Below are 21,872 nucleotides of genomic sequence, written 5' to 3'. Positions count from 1 at the left end.
TGGTTACCACCCACAAGTTATCTTCCAGTTTGCGAAAATCTTTCTTCAGTTCAGCGTTTCTGCTCTTCGAGAGTTTTAAAAATAGCAACTTTCAGCACCAACCTGTTTTCTGGAGAGCCTGTTTTACCAGCTGGGCTTGGCAATGGTCCTAGCTACTTATCAGCTATGCTACTTTTCCTTCTCACCCGCTGTACTTAGTTACCCTGCTGTGGACATAGTGTTATTTCCCTTTGATGTTATTCTATTTCAACAACAACTTAGACTAGATTTTTGGCAGAAATGTAAATTATTTTCTTATCTCCCCACTTTGAACTCACCTACTTCTATACATTATTGTTCACCCCTAGTCACTTGGGTAAACACTTGTTTTCCTACCTTATTGAGTTGGATAAATTCATGAGGGACATAGATAGGATGAACACACATAATCTTTTTCCCAGGGAAGGGGAATTGAAAACTAGAGGGCAGAGGTTTAAGGTGAGAGGGGAAAGATTTAAAAGGGACCTGAGGGGCAACATCTTCACGTAGAGGGTGGTGCACGTTTGGAATGAGCTGCCAGAGAAAGTTGTTGAGGTGGGTTCAACAGCAACATTTAAAAAGCATTTGAATAAGGACATGGATGGGAAAAGATTCGAGGAATGTGGGCAATTGGGACTAGCTGAGAGGGCATCATGGTTGGCATAGACCCATTGGGCTGAAGGGCCTATTTGTGTGCTGTACTCTTCTATGACCTCCATCAAATCTCCTTATATTCTGCTCCCTCTAAGGAAAAACATACCCTCTTCTCCAGATAATTAAAGCCTTTTGTCCCTGGTATGAGGCTGAAGGTGCAACGGAACATTTACCCACACTTTTTAGGATTGACAAGTGGTGAAAACGGGTGTGATTGAGTGTTTGAAGGTATGACACCTGCAGTGAGACAGTACAGGAATCATTGTGAGGCTTCTCCCCAAGGTCGTGAAAGTTTTCTCCATTAATTCACAATTGTACTTTCAGGCTCAGATGTTCTGCTCATTCTTCAAATATTTTTTTTTTAGTGGATACGTGGGTGGTAGCTTGCTGCTGAACCCATTCCATTCCTTGTTGGTTGGATCTGCCAGAGAGTAGTTCAGCCAGGGTTTTGTCCACCTCCAGAATTATAAAATCAGAAGAGGGTAAATCCCAGGTCATTGGTGGCCTATGAAGCTGCAAAAAGGCCATTGGCATCAACAGGGACTTTTAACATGGTAGTCAACATTATCAGACAAGACCAGCGTAAATCCTGTAGTAGCAGAAGGATTTCAACAGAGACCGGGGCAATTTTGGACACCGTTCATGTTTCCACCTGCACAGTTTTTGGAAAATATAGATGTACCACGTTCAGCCAACAAAGCAGAGATGGGTGTGGTGGAGTAACTGAGTGAAATGGATTATGCCTTTGCAGGAGGCAGAATTGGAAGATTCAGAGTTGCAGGGTCTCTGAACTTTCAATCCTGTACCTTCTTATTTAACAGCACTTGAGAATAGCTCCAGCACAAAGCTGAAGTTCAAGAAGATAGCTTAGCACCACCTTCTCGAGGCCAACTAAGGAGGGACCATAACAGCTGGCCGCACTGGATATGCCCGTATCAGAATTTAAACAGTAGATATTGCAGTCACACCCATTATACAAATGGAGAGAATTGTTAGAATGATCCACGTAAAGTGGTGAAGTTATGACATGTCAAAGATCACATCTCCGGTTTAGAGCTGGAGCATAAAACCGCACTGCCGTAACCTGAAAGTCTGGGGGCTCTCCGGAATGGATCTGGATAGAATTAAAACCAGGAGTGCTCCACATATCTACAAAAAGGCAAGTTTATCAGGGATTGAGGTTCATTTCGAAGCTAATTTTTCGCTCAGCCCAAAGGGCTCTGGTTATTGTGCAAATGAAAAGGTCAATACTGATCTGAACCATCAATACATATTGGCAATTGCACAAGCCAAATTAACTGCTTTGAGGTAACAATCCCTGTTGAGTAAATTGGTTAACCACTCCTTGACAAATGTACATTCTGTGACACAGTAAACTGGAATGATTCCTTTATTGATATTTTACTGCTCTGTCTAACACCACCATAAGGTTACACAATTTGTACCGAAAATAGTGCAATAGCTGTAAATCAGCATTAACTATAAACATTTAAACATCTGGATGCACTTACTGATAAAATATATCACAATTCATGAGCTACAGAGGATATTACTTGGAAATAGAGACTTCATCTTGTGTCCCAAGATTTAATGTCAATTAACATGTCATTTAACTCATTGTTTGCATTTTTGTCACTGAAGAGTACAGTTGATTTTTCATTAGCAACCCCTCACTGTGTAGTCCCCTTCATTGCAGTGGTTGAAGACTGTACCTGGAGGTCTGTAGTTGACCAGAGTCTATAGGAGACTGTTAAATAAGTTAAGTGCCCATGGTGTTACGGGTAAGATCCTGGCATGGATAAAGGATTGGCTGACTGGCAGAAGGCAGAGAGGGATAAAGGGGTCTTTTTCAGGATGGCAGCCAGTGACTAGTGGTGTGCCTCAGGGATCAATGCTGGGACCACAACTTTTCACAATATACATTAACGATTTGGAGAAAGGAACTGAAGACACTGTTGCTAAGTTTGCAGATGTAGAGGGACAGGTAGTATTGAGGAAGCAGGGGGACTGCAGAAGGACTTGGACAAGTTAGGAGAGTGGGCAAAGAAGTGGCAGATGGAATACAAAGTGGAAAAGTGTGAGGTTATGCACTTTGGAAGGAGGAATGGAGGCACAGACTATTTTCTAAATGGGAAAATGCTTAGGAAATCAGAAACACAAAAGGACTTGGGAGTCATTGTTCAAGATTCTCTTAAGGTTAACGGGCAGGTTCAGGCGGCAGTTAGGAAGGTAAATGCAATGTTAGCATTCATGTCGAGAGGGCTAGAATACAAGAGCAGGGATATATTTCTGAGGCTGTATAAGGCTCTGGTCAGACCCCATTTGGAGTATTGTGAGCAGTTTTAGGCTCCGTATCTAAGCAAGGCTGTGCTGGTCCTGGAAAGGGTCCAGAGGAGGTTCACAAGAATGATCCCTGGAATGAAGAGCCTGTCGTATGAGGAACAGCTTAGGACTGTGGGTCTGTACTCGTTGGAGTTTAGAAGGATGAGATGGGGATCTTGTTGAAATTTACTGGATACTGCGAGGCCTGGATAAAGTGGACTTGGAGAAGATGTTTCCATTAGTAGGAAAAACTAGAACCAGAGGGCACAACCTCAGGTTAAAGGGATGATCCTTTAAAACAGAGATGAGGCAGAATTTCTTCAGCCAGAGAGTGGTGAATCTGTGGAACTCTTTGCCGCAGAAGGCTGTGGAGGCCAGGTCATTGTGTGTCAAGACAGAGATAGATAGGTTCTTGATTAATAAATGGGTCAGGGGTTATGGGGAAAAGGCAGGAGAATGGGGATCAGAGAAATATCAGCCATGATTGAATGGTGGAGCAGAGTCGGTGGGCTGAGTGGCTGAATTCTGCTCCTATGTCTTATGGTCTATAGGTAACGCCAAACAACTTGAATTTTGTCAACTGAAGAGGGAGGCTGTGTTTTTAAAAAGTTAAGCATGGCGAAAACCATTGTATATTTACAGAGGTGACTAAACCAATGGGCAGAGGGGAATGTCTCAATGTTATTTGCATGAAATTCCAGAAGACATTATAAGGACTCAACTGTTTACCCATTTTATTCATAACTTAGGTGGGGTAGAAGATCACATACCTAAATTTGTTGGTGACACAAATACAGACGACATTGTAAGCAGTAAGCAGAGTAGATGAAGCATAACATTTCAAGGGGAGATTAATAGATTAAATGTTTGGAAAAACTAGCAAATAGATTAGAATGCAAATAAATGTGAGGTCAACCCACTTTGAATCTGAAAGGGGTACTTCCTGAATGATGAAAAGTAGCAACAGTGAAGGTTCAAAGGTATATGAATCATTGAGGGGAGGTGATGGGTGGAGTGATAATGTCACTAAACTAATAATCCAGAGGTTCAGGTTTATATGTTGGGGACCTGGGTTCAAATCCCACAGGGCAGCTGGTGGAATTTAAATTCAACGAATAAAATCTCAAAATCAAGGCTCATTTCAGTAACAGTTGGCATGAAGCTATCATTGATTGTCATCAAAAATTCGCCAGATTTGCTAATGTCCTTTAGGGAAGGAAATCTGACATATTTGCACTGTAGCCTATGTGTAACTCCATAGCCACAGCTATGTGTTGATTCTTCTCTGCCCACTGAAATGACCTTGCAACCACTCAGTTGTTGCAATTAGGGCTGGGTAACAAATGCTGGCCTTACCAGTGATATCTGCATCCCATGGCAAATAAAAATTGCCATGAACCCTTACAGAAAATAGCCAAAAAGATTACTGGCTTTTATAGCTAGAGCTCAAGAATACAAAGTTACATGAAGTCCTGGTTAGACCACACCTGGAGTATTGTGAGCAGTTCTGGGCTCCCCACCTTAGGATGGATACATTAACCAAGAATGATATGTGAAATCCAAAGGTTAAATTATAAGAGTATTACATAAACTAGGGTTGTATTCCCTGAAAGTTGCAAGGTTAAGGAATGATTTGATCAAATTTTCAAGATATTAAGGAGAACAGATAGGGCAGATAAGAGAGAAACCATTTCATCTGGAGACTAAAACTGGAGAACATAGTTTAATAATTTTTAAAAATGGTGTTATAAGTTTTGAACTCTCTTCCCGAGCAGGCAATTCATTCTAGACAAATTGTTAATTTTAGCACTCAGATGGATAATTTTTTGTGATAAAGTTATTAAGGAATCTGGGGTAAAGGTCCATTGGTGTGACATTCTCAGTCTTCTGTGCAACACCAGCTTTAATCCATCTATTTTAAATGGATTAATAGTCTGCAAAAATAGTAGCCACAGGAATGTCTCAGATATGGATTAGAGGCTAGCTTTCTTGTACCCTAGAAGGAATGTTCCCTGAAGGAGAAAGGGTTTATTCCAGAGCAGTGAGATTCACAAGGATCCATTACTCGTGAATATGGTGGGAGCTAGAGTCACAATTAGATACTGCTCAGAGAGATGCAAATGATTGCTGTACAGAAACACCTATGAGTTAACAGAATGAGAAGCTGGGGATGACACTTATACTGACATGTAGTTCAGCTAGAAGTTGAGACTATTCTTTACATAGACAAAGGAATAAATTGGATCAGATCTTAGATGTTCCATAATCCGGCACTAGGTGGAAAAAAGATTCATAAACTTGCAATTCATTAGGCAAATGCTTTGTGTACCAGAAGAGACACACATTTGGAAATAATGGAGGTCTGGAGAGAATGAATGACTTAAAGAAATTGTATTAAGGAAAGAAATAGTACAGGAGAATTAATTAAACTAAGTGGCAATAAGTCTCTTTAACCCGATGGCCTATATCCTCAGCTTTTCAAAGAGATAGTGGATGCATTGGATTAAGCGTTAGTCAATGGACCGAAATCCAGAGTAGGACATTTTTAGGACTTTAATAGGGTAAAAGATTGGTACTTGGGCCTAAGTTATTTACAATCTATATTACTGGTATAGATGAGTGGAATAAATATGTCCCCAAGTATGCTGGTGATGCAAAGTTAGGTGGAGAGTAAGCACTGAGGAGAATGTACACAAGAGGCTGTGGAGGGACATAGACACGTTGGGTTAGTGAGCAAAATGGCAGATGTCATACAATGTGGCAAAATATAAAATTATTTATGTGGAGAAAAACAATTTTTTTAAACCATTTTTGATTTTCTGGGAATTGTTTGTATTCAAAGGGGCCTGGGTGTCCTTCATGAGTCACGGAATGTTAATAGCAAATAGGAAAGAAAATGGTGTGTTAGTTTTTGAGATTGGAATCCAAGTAATGAGGCCCAATTACAATTAGAGAGGGCATTGGTGAAACCAGACCAGGAGTACTCTGCAGTTGTGGCCACCTTACCTACAGAAGGAGCTCCTTGCACTAAAGGAAAGTGCAATGCAAGTTCATTAAGACTGCCATCGGATGTGGGGATTGTCCTATGAAACGAGATTGGGCAGATCAGGCCTCGATTCCCTGGAAGAATGAGAAGTGCCCTATTTGAAAGATGATTTGACAAGTCGTTGCTGAGGAAATGTTTCTGTTGAATGAACATTGACTCCGAGACTCAGAATAAGGAGTCAGTCATTTAGAGTTGAGATGAGCAGAAATTTCTTCAATCAATTGTTGTGAACGTGAGATCTTGAATCTCAGGGAGTTGTAGTTGCTCAGCCATCAAGTATATTCAAAACAGATATATTTTTAGACACCAAGTGATCCGGGGATAGTGCGGGAAAATGGATTTCAGGTTGCAGATCATCGATCTTATCGAGTGGCAAAACAGACGTGTGAAAGGGCAAATGGCCTTCCTAATCTCTCCATAATAGCAATGTGGGTATACCTGCAGAAAGTAGCTCACCACCACTTGTTTGAGGGCAACTAGGGATGGACAACAAATCTGGCCTCGCTGGTGACATCCCTTATTTTAATGTCCTCAAGGATTGCTCCTCATAGAAGTAGAAGAAATAAGGAAAATCAAAACTGTGATTGTTCCTTAATGGCAGCAAAGAGAATGTTACTGGGTATGTTGCTTGCACCACCACCACCAGGGAAAAATAATGGAACTCCCTATATTGTTACTGAGCTTTTATCCGGAGAATTTTCAATGCTCCTGGGTTTTTCTTGCCAAAATTCCAACCCGGATCAAAAATAGGAAAGATTTTCTCAGTGAACGTGTGGGTGAAAGTGTGGAGGTGGGACATGTTATCTGCATTGTAAAATGACACCTGCCCACCCTCATAGTCCAGGTAAACACCTATCTTCTGGGGTTTCCCACTCAGGGTGAGGGGGGTCCATGACGGGGATGTACTGGCAAAATATTCAGTTCCATTTCCAACCCCCATTGTCCAGTATCCAGTTTCAGGTTTTGGGTCAATTTCCCCTTTCCTCTCGGCAGACTCTCGGGTCACTCCTAGACCCCACTCACTCTTATTCCCCACCTCCACCTCCCAATAATGTCTCCCTGATGTGAATCCATCTGATCCCAGGACAAAGGCCCAAGAATCAAACCTCTGCGATGTGTCAGGGAGTGCCTGCCGTTTGTCTCCGAGTCTCACACTAGTCCAGTCCTCAGACAGGATGAGTTGGGGATTCGCTGTATTAGGATCTAGGGTCAGAGAAGCTGGAGCTGGGAAAAGTTGAAATAACAGTCAGTGATTTAGTTTTGATTTTGCTATGCTTTATTCAAACTCTATCTCCCAGCCTCAGTAAATTTCCTTGATTTTGAAATTCCCATCTTTCTTTTCAAATTTGTTCACGGTATTACCCCTCTCTGTATTGGTAATCTCCTCCTGTCTCAGAAATCTCCAGGAGATGTTTTTTTTTCTAATTCTGGCTTGAGGATCTGAGGCTCTTGTGCCCAGCATTGGATGCTATTGCCACGATGTACAAGTTGTAATTTGGTCACAAGTCATAGAGATGGGGAAATGGTTGGGGTAGCTCCAGACTGAGTCCCGCTGCTCTGGGACCAAAGGGTCAAAGGGAAGAAGTTGCAGGAACGAGGGGCGGGGGACAAAACTGTTAGATTAATTTTATATATGTTCAAATTATGAAAACTTGTCAATTAATCTGCATCATGTTTTGATTCCCTGCATCTCAATCCTCAATGTTATTTTTGAATAGATGAGCAGCAACGATATACCTGCAGGATTTAAAAATCTGATACTTGATGGCTCGGATTAGTTAGTAAGAAGTTTAACAACACCAGGTTAAAGTCCAACAGGTTTATTTGGTAGCAAAAGCCACACAAGCTTTCGGAGCTCTAAGCCCCTTCTTCAGGTGAGTGGGAATTCTGTTCACAAACAGAGCTTATAAAGACACAGACTCAATTTACATGAATAATGGTTGGAATGCGAATACTTACAACTAATCAAGTCTTTAAGAAACAAAACAATGTGAATGGAGAGAGCATCAAGACAGGCTAAAAAGATGTGTATTGTCTCCAGACAAGACAGCCAGTGAAACTCTGCAGGTCCACGCAACTGTGGGAGTTACAAATAGTGTGACATGAACCCAATATCCCGGTTGAGGCCGTCCTCGTGTGTGCGGAACTTGGCTATCAGTTTCTGCTCAGCGACTCTGCGCTGTCGTGTGTCGTGAAGGCCGCCTTGGAGAACGCTTACCCGAATATCAGAGGCCGAATGCCCGTGACCGCTGAAGTGCTCCCCAACAGGAAGAGAACAGTCTTGACTGGTGAGGTACACGGTACATACTCTTGCAATTTGGCCAACGTTGTCTACCTGATACGCTGCAAGAAAGGATGTCCCGAGGCATGGTACATTGGGGAAACTATGCAGACGCTGCGACAACGGATGAATGAACACCGCTCGACAATCACCAGGCAAGACTGTTCTCTTCCTGTTGGGGAGCACTTCAGCGGTCACGGGCATTCGGCCTCTGATATTCGGGTAAGCGTTCTCCAAGGCGGCCTTCGCGACACACGACAGCGCAGAGTCGCTGAGCAGAAACTGATAGCCAAGTTCCGCACACACGAGGACGGCCTCAACCGGGATATTGGGTTCATGTCACACTATTTGTAACTCCCACAGTTGCGTGGACCTGCAGAGTTTCACTGGCTGTCTTGTCTGGAGACAATACACATCTTTTTAGCCTGTCTTGATGCTCTCTCCATTCACATTGTTTTGTTTCTTAAAGACTTGATTAGTTGTAAGTATTCGCATTCCAACCATTATTCATGTAAATTGAGTCTGTGTCTTTATAAGCTCTGTTTGTGAACAGAATTCCCACTCACCTGAAGAAGGGGCTTAGAGCTCCGAAAGCTTGTGTGGCTTTTGCTACCAAATAAACCTGTTGGACTTTAACCTGGTGTTGTTAAACTTCTTACTGTGTTTACCCCAGTCCAACGCCGGCATCTCCACATCGGATTAGTTACCCAGCCCTATATGGAAAACATCGAACCAGGAGCATCCACTACCCCCTGACTGGTTTCAAGTTGGAAGATTTTGAATCCGTACCGTTACTGTCCTTTTAACCTGAATGAGCTTTAGTTTTCCAACGGATCTATTATGTGGTACTTTGGCAAATAACTTCTGAAAGTCTAAATACACATCATCAGCCTCACTGCCCTCATCAATCCTCTCCATGCTCTGCCTTTTCTATGTATAGGTTCTGTCACAAATCTGCTCTGTTCGCATGCTGAGAGCTTTACAAGATTTTAAATGGAAAACGAGAAGATCTTTACCTGGACAAATGCTTGCTATCATTTCTTTCCACACAGTGTACTGTAGAGGGCCTTTGTACTTTCCAAGTAACACTGAGGCAGGTACCAACGACTGTGCAACATCATGAGCATTAATCCTGTGAATATAAAGCCTGCAATGTAATGATCATCGCTTTTTGACTTATTAAGTTAACTTGCATGTCAATACAGAGAATACATACCCTTTGCCCTTGGAAACCTCTTGAAGTAAAACAGAATCATGGGTCTGAGGAATGACATGGAGAGGATAACCAGAAGTTAGTGACACAGCCAACCTGTTACCATCGTTCACTGTCTCTGTCAAATGACTATACAGATTAGAAAATGATAAAATGAATGGCTTGGAATAATTTGTACTGGTAAATTCACATGGAAAACAGAGTTGTGCTGTACATTTTCCAGGGTAACACTGAAATTGAAGCTGTTGATACTCAATGAGAATTTGTTATTTCTGCTAATGTCAAATAGCTTTTTTCTACTGCTGTAGTTTGGAATTACGTTTTTTCCCACAGCACAAATTAGCAATGGGCAAAACAATGAGTCAACGTGATTAAATGTGGTGGGGATGGATATTCTCAAAAGTTAAAAGTTTTATTTCTTGTTTAATGGGTTGTAATCACCTCTCACTGGGACCAGCACATATCTGTTACCCCAGGATTTCAGTTTCCAGCTCAGTTTGACATATAGACCAGGAATGGCCAGCAGTTTAAATCAGCTCTGCCAGCTGGAGGGTTAATGCACATAGTAGAAATACCCAGTCTCAGTATGTGGTGTACAATTTCTGCAGATCTGAAGTTTGTGAGGCAAAAATAGATTCATTTTGTTATTCTTCAGCACCACAGAACTCATTCTGGAGCAGTCATTTATCTTCCTCACTCTCCATCCCTTTCTCCTCTTCGTGTTCAGCTTGGTATCGAAGAATATGTAATCAGTGAGTATAAAATGCATTTTAAAATGTGAAATGAAATGTCACCACTGTCCCAGAGTATTACCTTGGGTCTCTGGATTGCTAGTCCAGTGACAATACCACTATGACATTGCCTCCCTAGATTGAAAAATCTTACCTTTCATGAGCTATTATATTCTGTACATGTCCTGCAAAAATAAATTTCTTCATATTTCTCTGCATTGAACTTCATCTGACACCTTTCTGCCTAATCCACCAACTTGTCTATGCCCCTTTGAAGTTCCACACTATCCTCACAGTTCACAACGCTTTCTGGTTTTGTACCATCCTCAAACATTGGAATTGTGCCCTGTACACCAAGGGCTAGATCATGAATATATATCTGACCTTTGGGGAACCCCAGAACAAAACTTTTTCCAGCCTGAAAATCTTCAATTAACCACTGCTCTGTTTCTTTACAATCAGCAAATTCTGTAACCATGTTGTTCCTGTCACTTTTATTCCATGAGCTATAAGCCATCTCCCTCACCCCTTCCCCACCACCCAACCAGCACCCCTCCCCTCCACTAGGGCCATATGTTACCTGTCCCTGGTTGTTCTTTGTCACGTTGCTTACCTTTGTTCTGCCATTAACACATTCTGATCTCTTGATGTGCCACTATCAGCACACTTCTGAGCCATGATTACTACCATTTGCCACTACCTTTGGTCTTTTCATCCATGAAGACTTTGTTACATAGAAACATAGAAGATAGAAACAGGAAGAGGCCATTTGGCCCTTCAAGCCTGCTCTGCCATTAATTACGATCATAGCTGATGGTCCACACAATAGCCTAATCCTGCTTTTTCCCCATAACCTTTGATCCCATTCGCCCAAAGTGCTATATCCTACCGCCTCTTAAATATATTCAATGTTTTGGCATCAACTACTTCCAGTGGTAATGAATTCCGCAGGCGCATCACTCCTTGGGTGAAGAAATGTCTCCTCACCTCCGTCCTAAATGGTCTACCCTGAATCCTCAGACTGTGACCCCTGGTTCTGGATTCTCCCACCATCGGGAATATCCTCCTTGCATCTATCCTGTCTAGTCCTGTTAGAATTTTATAAGTCTCTATGAGATGCCCCCTCATTCGTCTGAACAAAACAATCGAAAACAATCCTAACCTAGTCAATCTCTCCTCATACCTCAGTCCCGCCATCCTCGGAATCAGCCTGGTAAATCTTCGCTGCACTCCCTCGAGAGCAAAAACACCCTCCGATGGAGACCCAAACTCTAGGTGTGGTCTCACCAAGGTCCTGTGTAATTGCAACAACACATCCCTGCTCCTGTACTCGAAACCTCTCGCAATGAAAGCCATTTGCCTTCTTCACTTCCTGCTGCACCTGCATGCTTACCTTCAGTGACTGGTGCACAAGGACACCCAGGTCTCGCTGCACACTCCCCTCTCCCAATTTACAGCCATTCAGGTAGTAATCTGCTTTCTTGTTATTGCTTCCAAAGTGAATAACCTCGCATTTACCCAAATTATACTACATCTGCCATTGATTTGCCCACTCACCCAATCTATCCAGATCATTCTGAAGGATCTCTGCATCCTCGCCACAGTTCACCCTCTCACCCAACTTGGTATCATCTGCAAACTTTGAGATGTTACGTTTTGTTCCCTCATCCAAACCAGGATGAGGCAGGTTTACATTAACACTGCAATGAAATCCCCGAGTTGCCACACTCTGGCATCTGTTTGGGTACACTGAGGGAGAATTTAGCATGGTCAATGCATCTAATCAGCACCTCTTTTGGACTGGGAGGAAACCAATGCAGACACAGAACGTGCAGACTCCGCACAGACAGTGGCCAGCCAGGATTTGAACCCAGGTCCTTGATGCTGTGAGGCAGCAGTGCTAACCACTGTACCACCTAGCCTAGCCTCTCCCTAGCCTGCAGCTATCACTGGCTCTCCCAGTCCCACAACGGTATTAACTTTAGTTTGCTTTCAATGAAATAACCTCTTGCCTTCAGAAATGTGATTGTGTCTTGCTCCTCCATCTGTCTCTCTAACTTTGCTAGCTCTCGCTTAACGCTAACTAACTCCTGTTGGATTCCACTGAGGTTTTTCTCCATAGTTTTCAGAATCCTCTCCTCTTCCTCCTTGAGATTTCTGAGTAAACGTTTCCCTTTCTCATCGAGAATCTGGCGCAGTTTAGCGAATTCCGACATGATGTGGGTCTGCAGACTGCTCGACTGTTCCTACCGAATGAAATGTGAAACACAATTAATGTCCCGCAATAATGGGAAGAAAACTAACCGAGATCCCAGAAAATCGGCACAGGGAAGCCTCACCTTAAATTCAGCTATTAGCTGCTTCTGCCGCCCTTCGGTGTCCTGAACCAAGACTTTTTTCCCTATGGCCGATTCTAAAAATGGCCTCAGCTGGTCCTGGAATTGGAAGAAAACTCAATGAATCAGCACTTTGAACACAAAATTAGCGAATTAAGAAAAATGACCTGAAATAAAACCTCCCCATTTTACCCTGTACATCTCCGCAGCTTCGTCTATCGGCAGGAAGTTGTGAAACTTGTGGTCCCGCGAATCTCTACAAATATAGCAGATCAATTTCTTGTCAGTTTCACAAAACAGCTTCAGTTCTTCCCCGTGTTTCTCACAGTGAAGTTTATTTGCCTTCTCTGTTGAGCTTAGCTTCAGATTTCGGGCTTTCTCAGCCAGATTCGCTAAGGCCCGGTTTCCCCTGAGGTTTCTTTCTCGAATCATCACTCGACATTCCGGGCAGAAGTGGCTTGGCCACTTCTGTCCCCAGCACCGTGTGATACAGGAGCGGCAGAAGTTGTGTCCACACTCCAGTATCACTGGGTCGGTGAAGAAATCCAGGCAAATGGGACAGTTTACTTCTTCGGTCCAATTATCCGTCTTTTTTCTGGAAGCCATGTCCGCAAGTGAGGATTTCCTCATTCCAATCGGTTTCAGTTTCGCTATTGGTGTGAAAAACAGATGGGAATGTTGCTTCTGCAGATAAACCACAAGACTGACCCATAATGTGTGTGTATGTAATTAGATCAGACAAACAAAAAGATATAGTTAACGGTTAACTGATGGAACTAAAAAAAATCGCTGACAACTGCAGCTAGCACACACACAAGAAGCTTGCACAAGAATAGATAATCAAATAAAGCATAAAACAAACACGAGTAAGGGGTAAAGGGATTAGAGGAGTGGAAGAAGTAAACAAGGGCAGAGAAAATAGACCTAGGATAGGCTTCTTCAAATGGCAATATAACCCAATCATGGAAGGGAGAGGCGTGGAGAGACTCAAAACTGCTGTATAAAAATGAGCTGAGTATGTTTGCTGGGTGTGCCTACTTATCGGACACCCGCTCTTGCAAGAACGTTTGAATAAAACCACTGCTTCAGAATTTGACTCGAGAAAAATTATTAAAGAGTGAGCTGCGTTTCTCACATTGGTGAGCTAGATGAACCCATTTGAGCCGCTGTACAAAACAGCCCCATGCTCACTGCAATATGGACGTTTAGGCGGGAGGGCGAGGGTAATACTGTGTATAAAGACGGTGGCGGGGTGGGAATGGCAATGAGGTTTCTGTCTTGTGGCAAGGGGTGGGGATGACTACTGAAACCCAGAGCAAAAAATGAAACCCACCTAAAATCCATATCACATTTATTTGAACCCGCAGTGGGAACGATTTCAGGCACATACAGAATATTGTGTCACAAGCAGCGAAATTTCAGAGAACCCACTATAAACACATAACTCGTCAGTTATAGACTATAGAGCAATTTCAGATAACCTACTGTAGACAGGGAACCCGTCAGCTACAATGAAATTTCAGATAACCAACTCTAAATAGGGAACCCGTCAGTTACAGCGAAATTTCAGATAACCCACTATAAACATGGAAATTTCGGATAACCAACTACAGAGAGGGAACCTCTCCGTTGCAGTGAAATTTCAGAAAATCCGTCAGGGAACCCGTCAGTTACAGTGACATTTCAGAGAATCCGCTCTAAATACAGTTACAGTGAACGATTGGACCCAGATAGCAGCTAGGATTCCCACTGTTTCCCAAGGTAGTTGGATAAAGTGATGAAGAAGGCATATGTTATACTTTATTAGCTGAGGCATAGAGTTTAAGAGCAGGGTGGTTATGTTGGAACTGTATAAAACATTGATTAGGCCACAGCTAGAGTATTGTGCGCAGTTCTGGAATCCACATTATAGTTGGGATGTGATAGTACTGGAAAGGGCACAGAGGAGATTTACCAGGATGTTGCCTGGGCTGGAGAGTCTTACTTGTGAAGAGAGATTGGATAGAATGGGGTTGGTTTTCAGTGGTCACGGGCATTCAGCCTCTGATCTCCGGGTAAGTGTTCTCCAAGGCGGCCTTCATGTCACGCGACAGCGCAGAGTCGCTGAGCAGAGACTGATAGCCAGGTTCCGCACACATGAGCACAGCCTCAACCGGGATATTGGGTTCATGTCACACTATCTGTAACCCCCACAACCTGCCTGGATGTGCAAAATCTCACTGGCTGTCCTGTCTGGAGACAATACACATCTCTTTTAACCTGTGCTTAATGCTCCCTCCACTCACATTGTACCTTTAAGACTTGATTAGCTGTAAAGACTCACATTCCAATCATTATTCATGTAAATTGAGTTTGTGTCTTTGTGCCCTGTTTGTGATCAGAACTCCCCACCCACCTGACAAAGGAACAGCCTGTTCCGAAAGCTAGTGGCTTTTGCTACCAAATAAACCTGTTGGACTTTAACCTGGTGTTGTTAGACTTCTTATGTTGTTTTCCTTGGAGCAGAGGTGCCTGAGGGGGGACATTGTTGAGATGTATAAAATTATGAAGGGCATAGATAGCGTAGAGAGGCAGGAACTTTTTCCCTTAATGGAGGGACCAATGGCTAGGGGGCATAGATTGATGGTAAAGGGCAGGAGGTTTAGAGGGGTTGTGAGGAAAAATGTTTTCACCCAGAGCGTAGTGAGAGCCTGGAACTCACTGCCTGAAAGGGTGGTGGAGGCAGAGACCCTCATTACATTTGAGGAGCATTTGCCAAGGCATATAAGACTAAGTGCTGGAAAATGGGATTAGAATAGTTGTGTGGTTTGTCTTTGCCCTGCACAGACTTGATGGGCTAAAAGGCCTTTTTCTGTGCTATAGATTTCTATGGCATAACTTTCCCTCAAACCCCCACTTAGCCAACATTGTTAGTGGTTCTCTCTCTTCATCCCTCCTTTAAATCTGCCATTATAATCCTATTTCTCACAAGAGAACTTGATTTCCTTGTCCTTGTAAACTACCATTCCATCGCTAACCTCCCTTTCCTCTCCACAGTGCTTGAATGTGTTGTCACCGACCAAGTGACAAGTTTCTGGCACAATCACATCTGCCACAGGTACTAAAACAGCTATTGAAGTCACAAATAGCATGTTGTGTGACTGACAAAGATAATCTTTCTTTCCTTGCCCTCCATTCATCTGCAGCCTTTGACATTGTTGACCACACCATCCTTCTCCAATGTCTCCTCTGTCATCTGGCTATGTGAGACTACTCCCATCTGGCTCTATTCTTAACTGTTTAATTGAAGGGGTTAAGCATGAGAAATAGTTGAAGACAACTCAGCAGTGGCACACAACAGGATAAGAAATAGTTCAGGCAAGCAAGCAACAGAGATCCTCAGTGGATGTTGAAACAAAAAAACTCAGACTGCAGAATCAATAGGATGTGGCCTGGTAAATATGAAACCAGGAGATAAGAAACTGAGGTCAAAGACATCTGCTAAGCATGTAATCATGAACTCATAAGAATAGAACTATGTATGTGACAAACTTAACTGTGTAAATTGTAAAGCCACTTGGCTAACTGAACTGTGTAAATCATAAAGCTGCATGGAAAACTACATAATGATTGTATAACCACATTGTGAAACACAATGTATATAAGTTTCAGCACTGATTGTCAGACTGCCTGAGGTAGTGTCCCCTTGCCTACACTTGAATAAATGATCGAAACCTGTTCCTGATTCCCTTCCGGTGGCAATTGAGTTGTCTAATACTAATCATAGTTAATTGTAGTCCAGGATCACTTTTAAAAATTTATTTATGGGATGTGGGCATCACTGACTAGACCTGTGGCTCCCAAAGGGTGCGGCGTGCCACACTGGTGCGGCGAGAGAGGATGGCAAGTGTGGCGGGAAGATTCAAGGAGAATCAAAGAAACATTTAAACATGGTTTAAACAAGCATTGTTTTATACTTTCTGGATGTCCCATGATCATATTATAAAGTAGTTGTGTTCTATGTTATGAATCAAGCATTGCTAGAAGTTGTTTTTTTTTTGTTTTTGAATGTATTTCTTATCAATAAAAAATTTGGTGTGGCATGAGCAAATTTTTATTCCGAAAGTGCGGCCCAGTGAAAAAAGTTTGGGAACCACTGGACTAGACCCATCCCTAATTGATCTTGAGAAGGTGATGGTGAGCTGCCTTCTTGAACTGCTGCAGTGTCTGAAGTAGAGGTACAACCACAATGCTGTTAGGGAGAGCATTCCAGGATTTTGTCCCAGCCATAGTGAAGGAACAGCGATATATTTCCAAGTCGGGATGATGAATGGCTTGGAAGGCAACCTCCAAGTTGTGGTTTCTGCTGCTTCTGTCCTTCTAGATGGTAACGGTCATTAGTTTGGAAAGTGCTGCTTCAGGAACCTTGGTGAGTTTCTGCAGTGCATCTTGTAAATGGTACACACGGCTACCACTGCTTGTCAATGGTGGAGGGATTAAATGTTTGTGGATGGGGTGTCAATCAAGCAGAGTGTCAACTTGATGTCAAGTTTCTTGAGCGTTGTTGGAGCTGCACTCATCCAAGCAAATGGATGACACACTCCTGAATTGTGCCCTGTAGAAGGTGGACAGTCTTTGGGGGACTCAGGAGATGAGTTACTCATTCCTAGCCCTTGACCTGCTTTGCTAGCCACAGTATTTATATGGCTAGTCCAGTTCAGTTTCTGGTTAATGGCAATCCCCAGGATATTGATAATGGGGGAATTCAGCGATGGTAATGCTTTTGAATATCAAGGGCTGATGGTTCAATTCTCATTTGTTGGAGATGGTCAGTGCCTGGGACTTATGTGACGTGAATATTACGTGACACTGATCAGCCCAAGCCTGGATATTTTATTGCTGCATTTGAACATGGACTGTTGGCAATGGCTTCTCCTGCTGCTCCCACAGTTTTGTCTGCTGTTCCACAAGGATCTATCCTCAGCCACCTTCTGTTTGCCACGTACATGATGCCTCTTGGCAGCATTGTCTGAAGGTATTAGTACAATGCTTAGCTCAGCCTTATCTTCACCTCTCTTGACTTCTCCACTCTTGTTAAATTATCAGACTGTTTATCCAACATCCGGTACTGCATGAGCAATAATTTCTTCCTGTTAAATATTGTTTTTGGTTACAACTCCAAACTTCAGCTCGCAACTTCAATCCTTTTCCTGGCAACAGCCCCAGATTGAGCCAATCTGTTTGTAACCTCGGTGTCATATTTGCCCCTGAGGCAAACTTTAGACTTTGCATTCATGTTGTCATTAAGATCGCCAATTTCCAACTCCATAACTTTGCTTGATTTCACCCCTGTCTTAGCTCATATGCATTGAAACCCCCATTCAATCTTCAATCAAGTGTTTGTAAGTCTTCGGAGTTATTGACACCAGAGAGTTGTGGTTGAATTTATTCAAGACAGAGGTTGATAGATTTTTGAACAAGAAGAGACCTGGGAATAGTGCAGGGAGATGAAGTTGAAGTAAAAGATCAGCCATATTCTGGTTGAGTGGCAAAGCAGACTTAAATGGCCTCACTTCATCATAACAAAGTGGGTATACCTGCAACATTCAAGAAAGTGGCTCACCACCATTTTCTTGGGGCAATTAGGGATGGTCAAAAATGTTGGCCTAGCTAGTGACACCCACATCCCATGAAAGAACAAATAATAAAATAGGCCTACTCCAGTCCTTATTTCTGATCGATTCAAGGATTGCTCCTCATAAAGTTAGAAGAAATAAGGAGAATCAAAACTGTGATTCTTCCTTAATAGACACAAGGCAGCAAAGAGAACTGATCTTGCTCTACACCCTACCTGTAACTGCAGCACCATATTCTGCACGTTCCCATTTCCTTCTCCCTTTTGTACTCTATAATGGTATGGCGCACAAGAAACAATACTTTTCACTGGATCCCAATACATGTGACAATAATAAATCAAACCAAATCAAGTTACTGGGAATGTTGCTTATGCCACAACCAGGGAAAAATTATGGAACTCCCCTTACTGTTACTGACCTTTTATCCAGAGAATTTTCAATGCTCCTGGGATTTTCCTGCCCAAATTCCATTGGATCAAAAATGGGAAAGACTCTCTCAGTGAAAGTGTTACATTGTTTAAAAAGAATAATGCTTGGTCCCACATGTACGTAGATATGGGCACAAAAGTGAAGTGGAAATGGTCACAAGAGCTTCAAGTTTCTAGGTGTACCGACCGCCAACAACCTGTCCTGGTCCCTCCATGCCAACACTATAGTTAAAAAAGCCCACGAATGCATCTACTTTTTAAGGAGTCTATGTAAATTTGGCATGTCTGCTATGACTCTCACCAACTTTTACAGGTGCACCATAGAAAACATTCTTTCTGGTTGATGACTCCTGCTCTGTCGAAGACCACAAAAATTTACAAAGGGTCATGAACGAAGCCCAGTCCATCACGCAAACCAGCCTCCCATCCATTGAATCTATCTACACTTCCGCCATCTTGGAAGGCAGCCAGCATAACCAAGGACCCCACGCACCCTGGACATACTCTCTTCCACCTTCTTCCATTTGGAAAAAGATACAAAAGTCTGAGGACATGTACCATCCAACTCAAAAACAGACTTTTTCCTGCTGCCATCAGACTTTTGAATGGACCTACCTCATATTAAGTTGACCTTTCTCTACACCCTAGCTATGACTGCAACACTACATTCTGCACTCTCTCCTTTCCTTCTCTATGTACGGTATGTTTTGTCTGTATAGCACGCAAGAAACAATACTTTTCACTGTCTACTGATACATGTAATAATAAATCAAATAAAATAAAACAATCTGTTTCCAATTCAACTCCTACATTTATATCTATTGTGATTTTAGCTGATAAGTGCTGGTAACGGATTAAGTGGGAGGTCAGGTGTTTCATGTATGTCTGTGAAGACTCAATGAGCCGAAGGATCTCTTCTGCACTGTATGATTAGCACCTTGTTGTGACTTTAACTGCTATGAGAAACAGGCCTGTTTTACACGGGCAAATAGCTCCATGAAAATCACAGTTCCAAATGTATGTCCCAGTAATAAATACCACAATAGACACTTCCAAGATGTCTGACCTCATGGGATTTTACAGCCTCGCTCAGACGCGACCGGAAATTCCCTCTCGAGGTCAATGGAGATTTCTGTTGTTCGACCCTCACCTGCGCTGATTCCGTGGAGGGTGAGGTGTTAGATTTCTAAGTGTAATTCACCACAGGCTGATTGAGGATAATGGTTAACAGTGAATGTGGAGAAGTAGCTCTATTGCTACATGGGCAAGAGTTCAAGTTTCAGTCAGTTTCTGCCCGGAGAATGAAGTAAAACTGGAAAGATTGGTTACACAAAAAGACATGCCAGTGAAGAAAATCAGAAGCTAGGGAGTTTCCTGTGGAGGTAATAGATGTAAAAATGATCAGAAACTGAGAATTTCCCAGACACAGATAATTCGGGGGAATTATTAGGCCGAAACCTGGGACACTCCCTACCCAGGCATCAGGAGTAAATAAGGGTTTGGAAATTCCTAAATCAGGGGTCAGGCAATAAAGATAACCAGAAACTTGGTTTATTTGTCTTGGATATGGCAGGTGTTAGGAGACTCAGAAACAGCGAATACAGGCACCAAGCCACAAAACATAATCAATATCTGGCAATGCTTCTTATACCAGCAACAGAGGAAAGCATAATGGAGAGGGCTCTTTCACTGTTTCACCTTTAATCCCAATCACTCTCAGAGTTCTTGAGCTTTGCTTGCTCAAGTTTTCTCCTGCATTGCAGACGGTAAAGATTCTCTCAGTGAAAGTGTGGGTGAAAGTGTGGAGATGGGACACGTTGTCCGCATTGTAAAATGACACCTGTCCACCCTCATAGTCCAGGAAAACCCCGAACTTCCAGGGTTTCTCGCTCCATGTGGGGGTTGTTGGATGTGGGTGGCGTGGGGTGAGGGGGGGTGAATTTCTTCAGCCAGAAAGTGATGAATCTGTGGAACTCTTTGCTGCAGAAGTCTGTGGAGGTCAGGTCATTGAGTGTCTTTAAGACAGAGATAGATAGATTCTTGATTTATAAGGGGATCAGGGGTTTGGGGAAAAGGCAGGAGAATGGGGATGAGAAAAATATCAGCCATGATTGAATGGTGGAGCAGACTCGATGGGCCGAGTGGCCTAATTCTGCTCCTATGTCTTATGGTCTTGTGGTTTTATGGTCTTATGGGATGGAGCACATTTACCATTAGAAACAGTCCAGTATTTGGTCTCACATCAATTCCCCCTTTACTCTTGTCAGATTCTCTGGTCACTCTGTCCCACTCTTCCACCTCCGCCTCCCAGTAATGTCTCCCTGATGTGGATCCCTCTGATCCCAGGACACATTCCCAGCGATCAATCCTCTCCGGGGTGTTAGGGAGCGGCTGCCATTTGTCTCCGAGTCTCAAACTGGTCCGGTCCTCAGACAGGATGAGCCGGGCATTCGCTGTGTTCGGATCCAGAGTAAGACGTCTAACAACACCAGGTTAAAGTCCAACAGGTTTATTTGGTAGCAAAAGCCGGCATCTCCACATCATTCGATCCAGAGTCAGAGAGGCTGGAGCTGTGGGAAATTTTTAAAATAAATGAAATTCTTGCTGTGATTTATTCCAATTGACTGTTAAATATTCGCCTTTGCTGTAATCTGATAGTTTATCGTGCCTGTGATGTCCAGTGGCGCAGTGGGTAGAGTCCCTGCCTCTGATACAAAAGTGCCGGATTCCAGCCTAACCCTCAGGACTGGGTGGCCACGGAAGACGCTCCAAAAGTGTTGGGTATGAAATATGAAAAGAACGTTGGAGCCCCTGCCATCACCATCTGTAACTCGAGACTGCAACATGCATGTGTTAAAGTGCAGGGCCTTTTATTAATTTAACAACTTCAAGTTTGTTAGCGAAGGGAAAACATAGGGCGCCGAGAGACTGACTGAGGAGATGGAGAAGGGGGGAATGGCAGAAAGTTAATGTTTGGAGCTGTGAAGAAGAGGCATACAGACCTGAAACGTTAACCTCGTTCCCCTCCACAGATGTTGCCCAGACCCGCTGAGTTTTCCCAGCATTTTCTCATATTATTTCAGACGTCCAGCATTTTACTTTGGTGTTGAATATTGAGCCTGGGTCAAATATTCATTAAGAGTTTTAACAACACCAGGTTAAAGTCCAATAGGTTTATTTGGTAGCAAATACTATTAGCTTTCGGAGCTGCTGCTCCTTCGTCAGATG

The 21,872-nt window shown here is 42.9% G+C and overlaps 1 protein-coding gene across 1 annotated transcript; it reads right to left on the bottom strand.

The window, feature by feature from the left end:
• Positions 1 to 2,052: 2,052 nt before the first annotated feature.
• Positions 2,053 to 13,462, bottom strand: LOC144496778 (zinc-binding protein A33-like). The gene is made up of 6 exons (XM_078217318.1): positions 12,794 to 13,462; positions 12,605 to 12,700; positions 12,278 to 12,511; positions 9,538 to 9,581; positions 9,338 to 9,453; positions 2,053 to 7,264 (listed from the first exon to the last, which is right to left on the bottom strand). The coding sequence occupies exons 1-6, from the start codon at positions 13,229 to 13,231 to the stop codon at positions 6,714 to 6,716; spliced, it is 1,479 nt and encodes a 492-aa protein (XP_078073444.1). The 5' UTR covers positions 13,232 to 13,462; the 3' UTR covers positions 2,053 to 6,713.
• Between the last annotated feature and the right edge of the window lie 8,410 nt (positions 13,463 to 21,872).

Source organism: Mustelus asterias, chromosome 8 (genome assembly GCF_964213995.1).
Source record: "Mustelus asterias chromosome 8, sMusAst1.hap1.1, whole genome shotgun sequence".
Taxonomy (NCBI): domain Eukaryota; kingdom Metazoa; phylum Chordata; class Chondrichthyes; order Carcharhiniformes; family Triakidae; genus Mustelus; species Mustelus asterias.
Note: the sequence above shows the minus strand (reverse complement) of the source record. Positions and strands in the feature narration are given on the sequence as shown.

Bases quoted from the DNA above. Each gene is read 5' to 3' on its own strand.
- LOC144496778 (XM_078217318.1), bottom strand. From the start codon at position 13,231: ATGAGGAAATCCTCACTTGCGGACATGGCTTCCAGAAAAAAGACGGAT. The intron at 12,512-12,604 runs GTGAGGCTTCCC...TTCATTCGGTAG, and splicing joins AGCTAATAGCTGAATTTAAG to GAACAGTCGAGCAGTCTGCA. The intron at 9,582-12,277 runs GCAAGAGGTTAT...GTCATTCCTCAG, and splicing joins ACACAATCACATTTCTGAAG to ACCCATGATTCTGTTTTACT.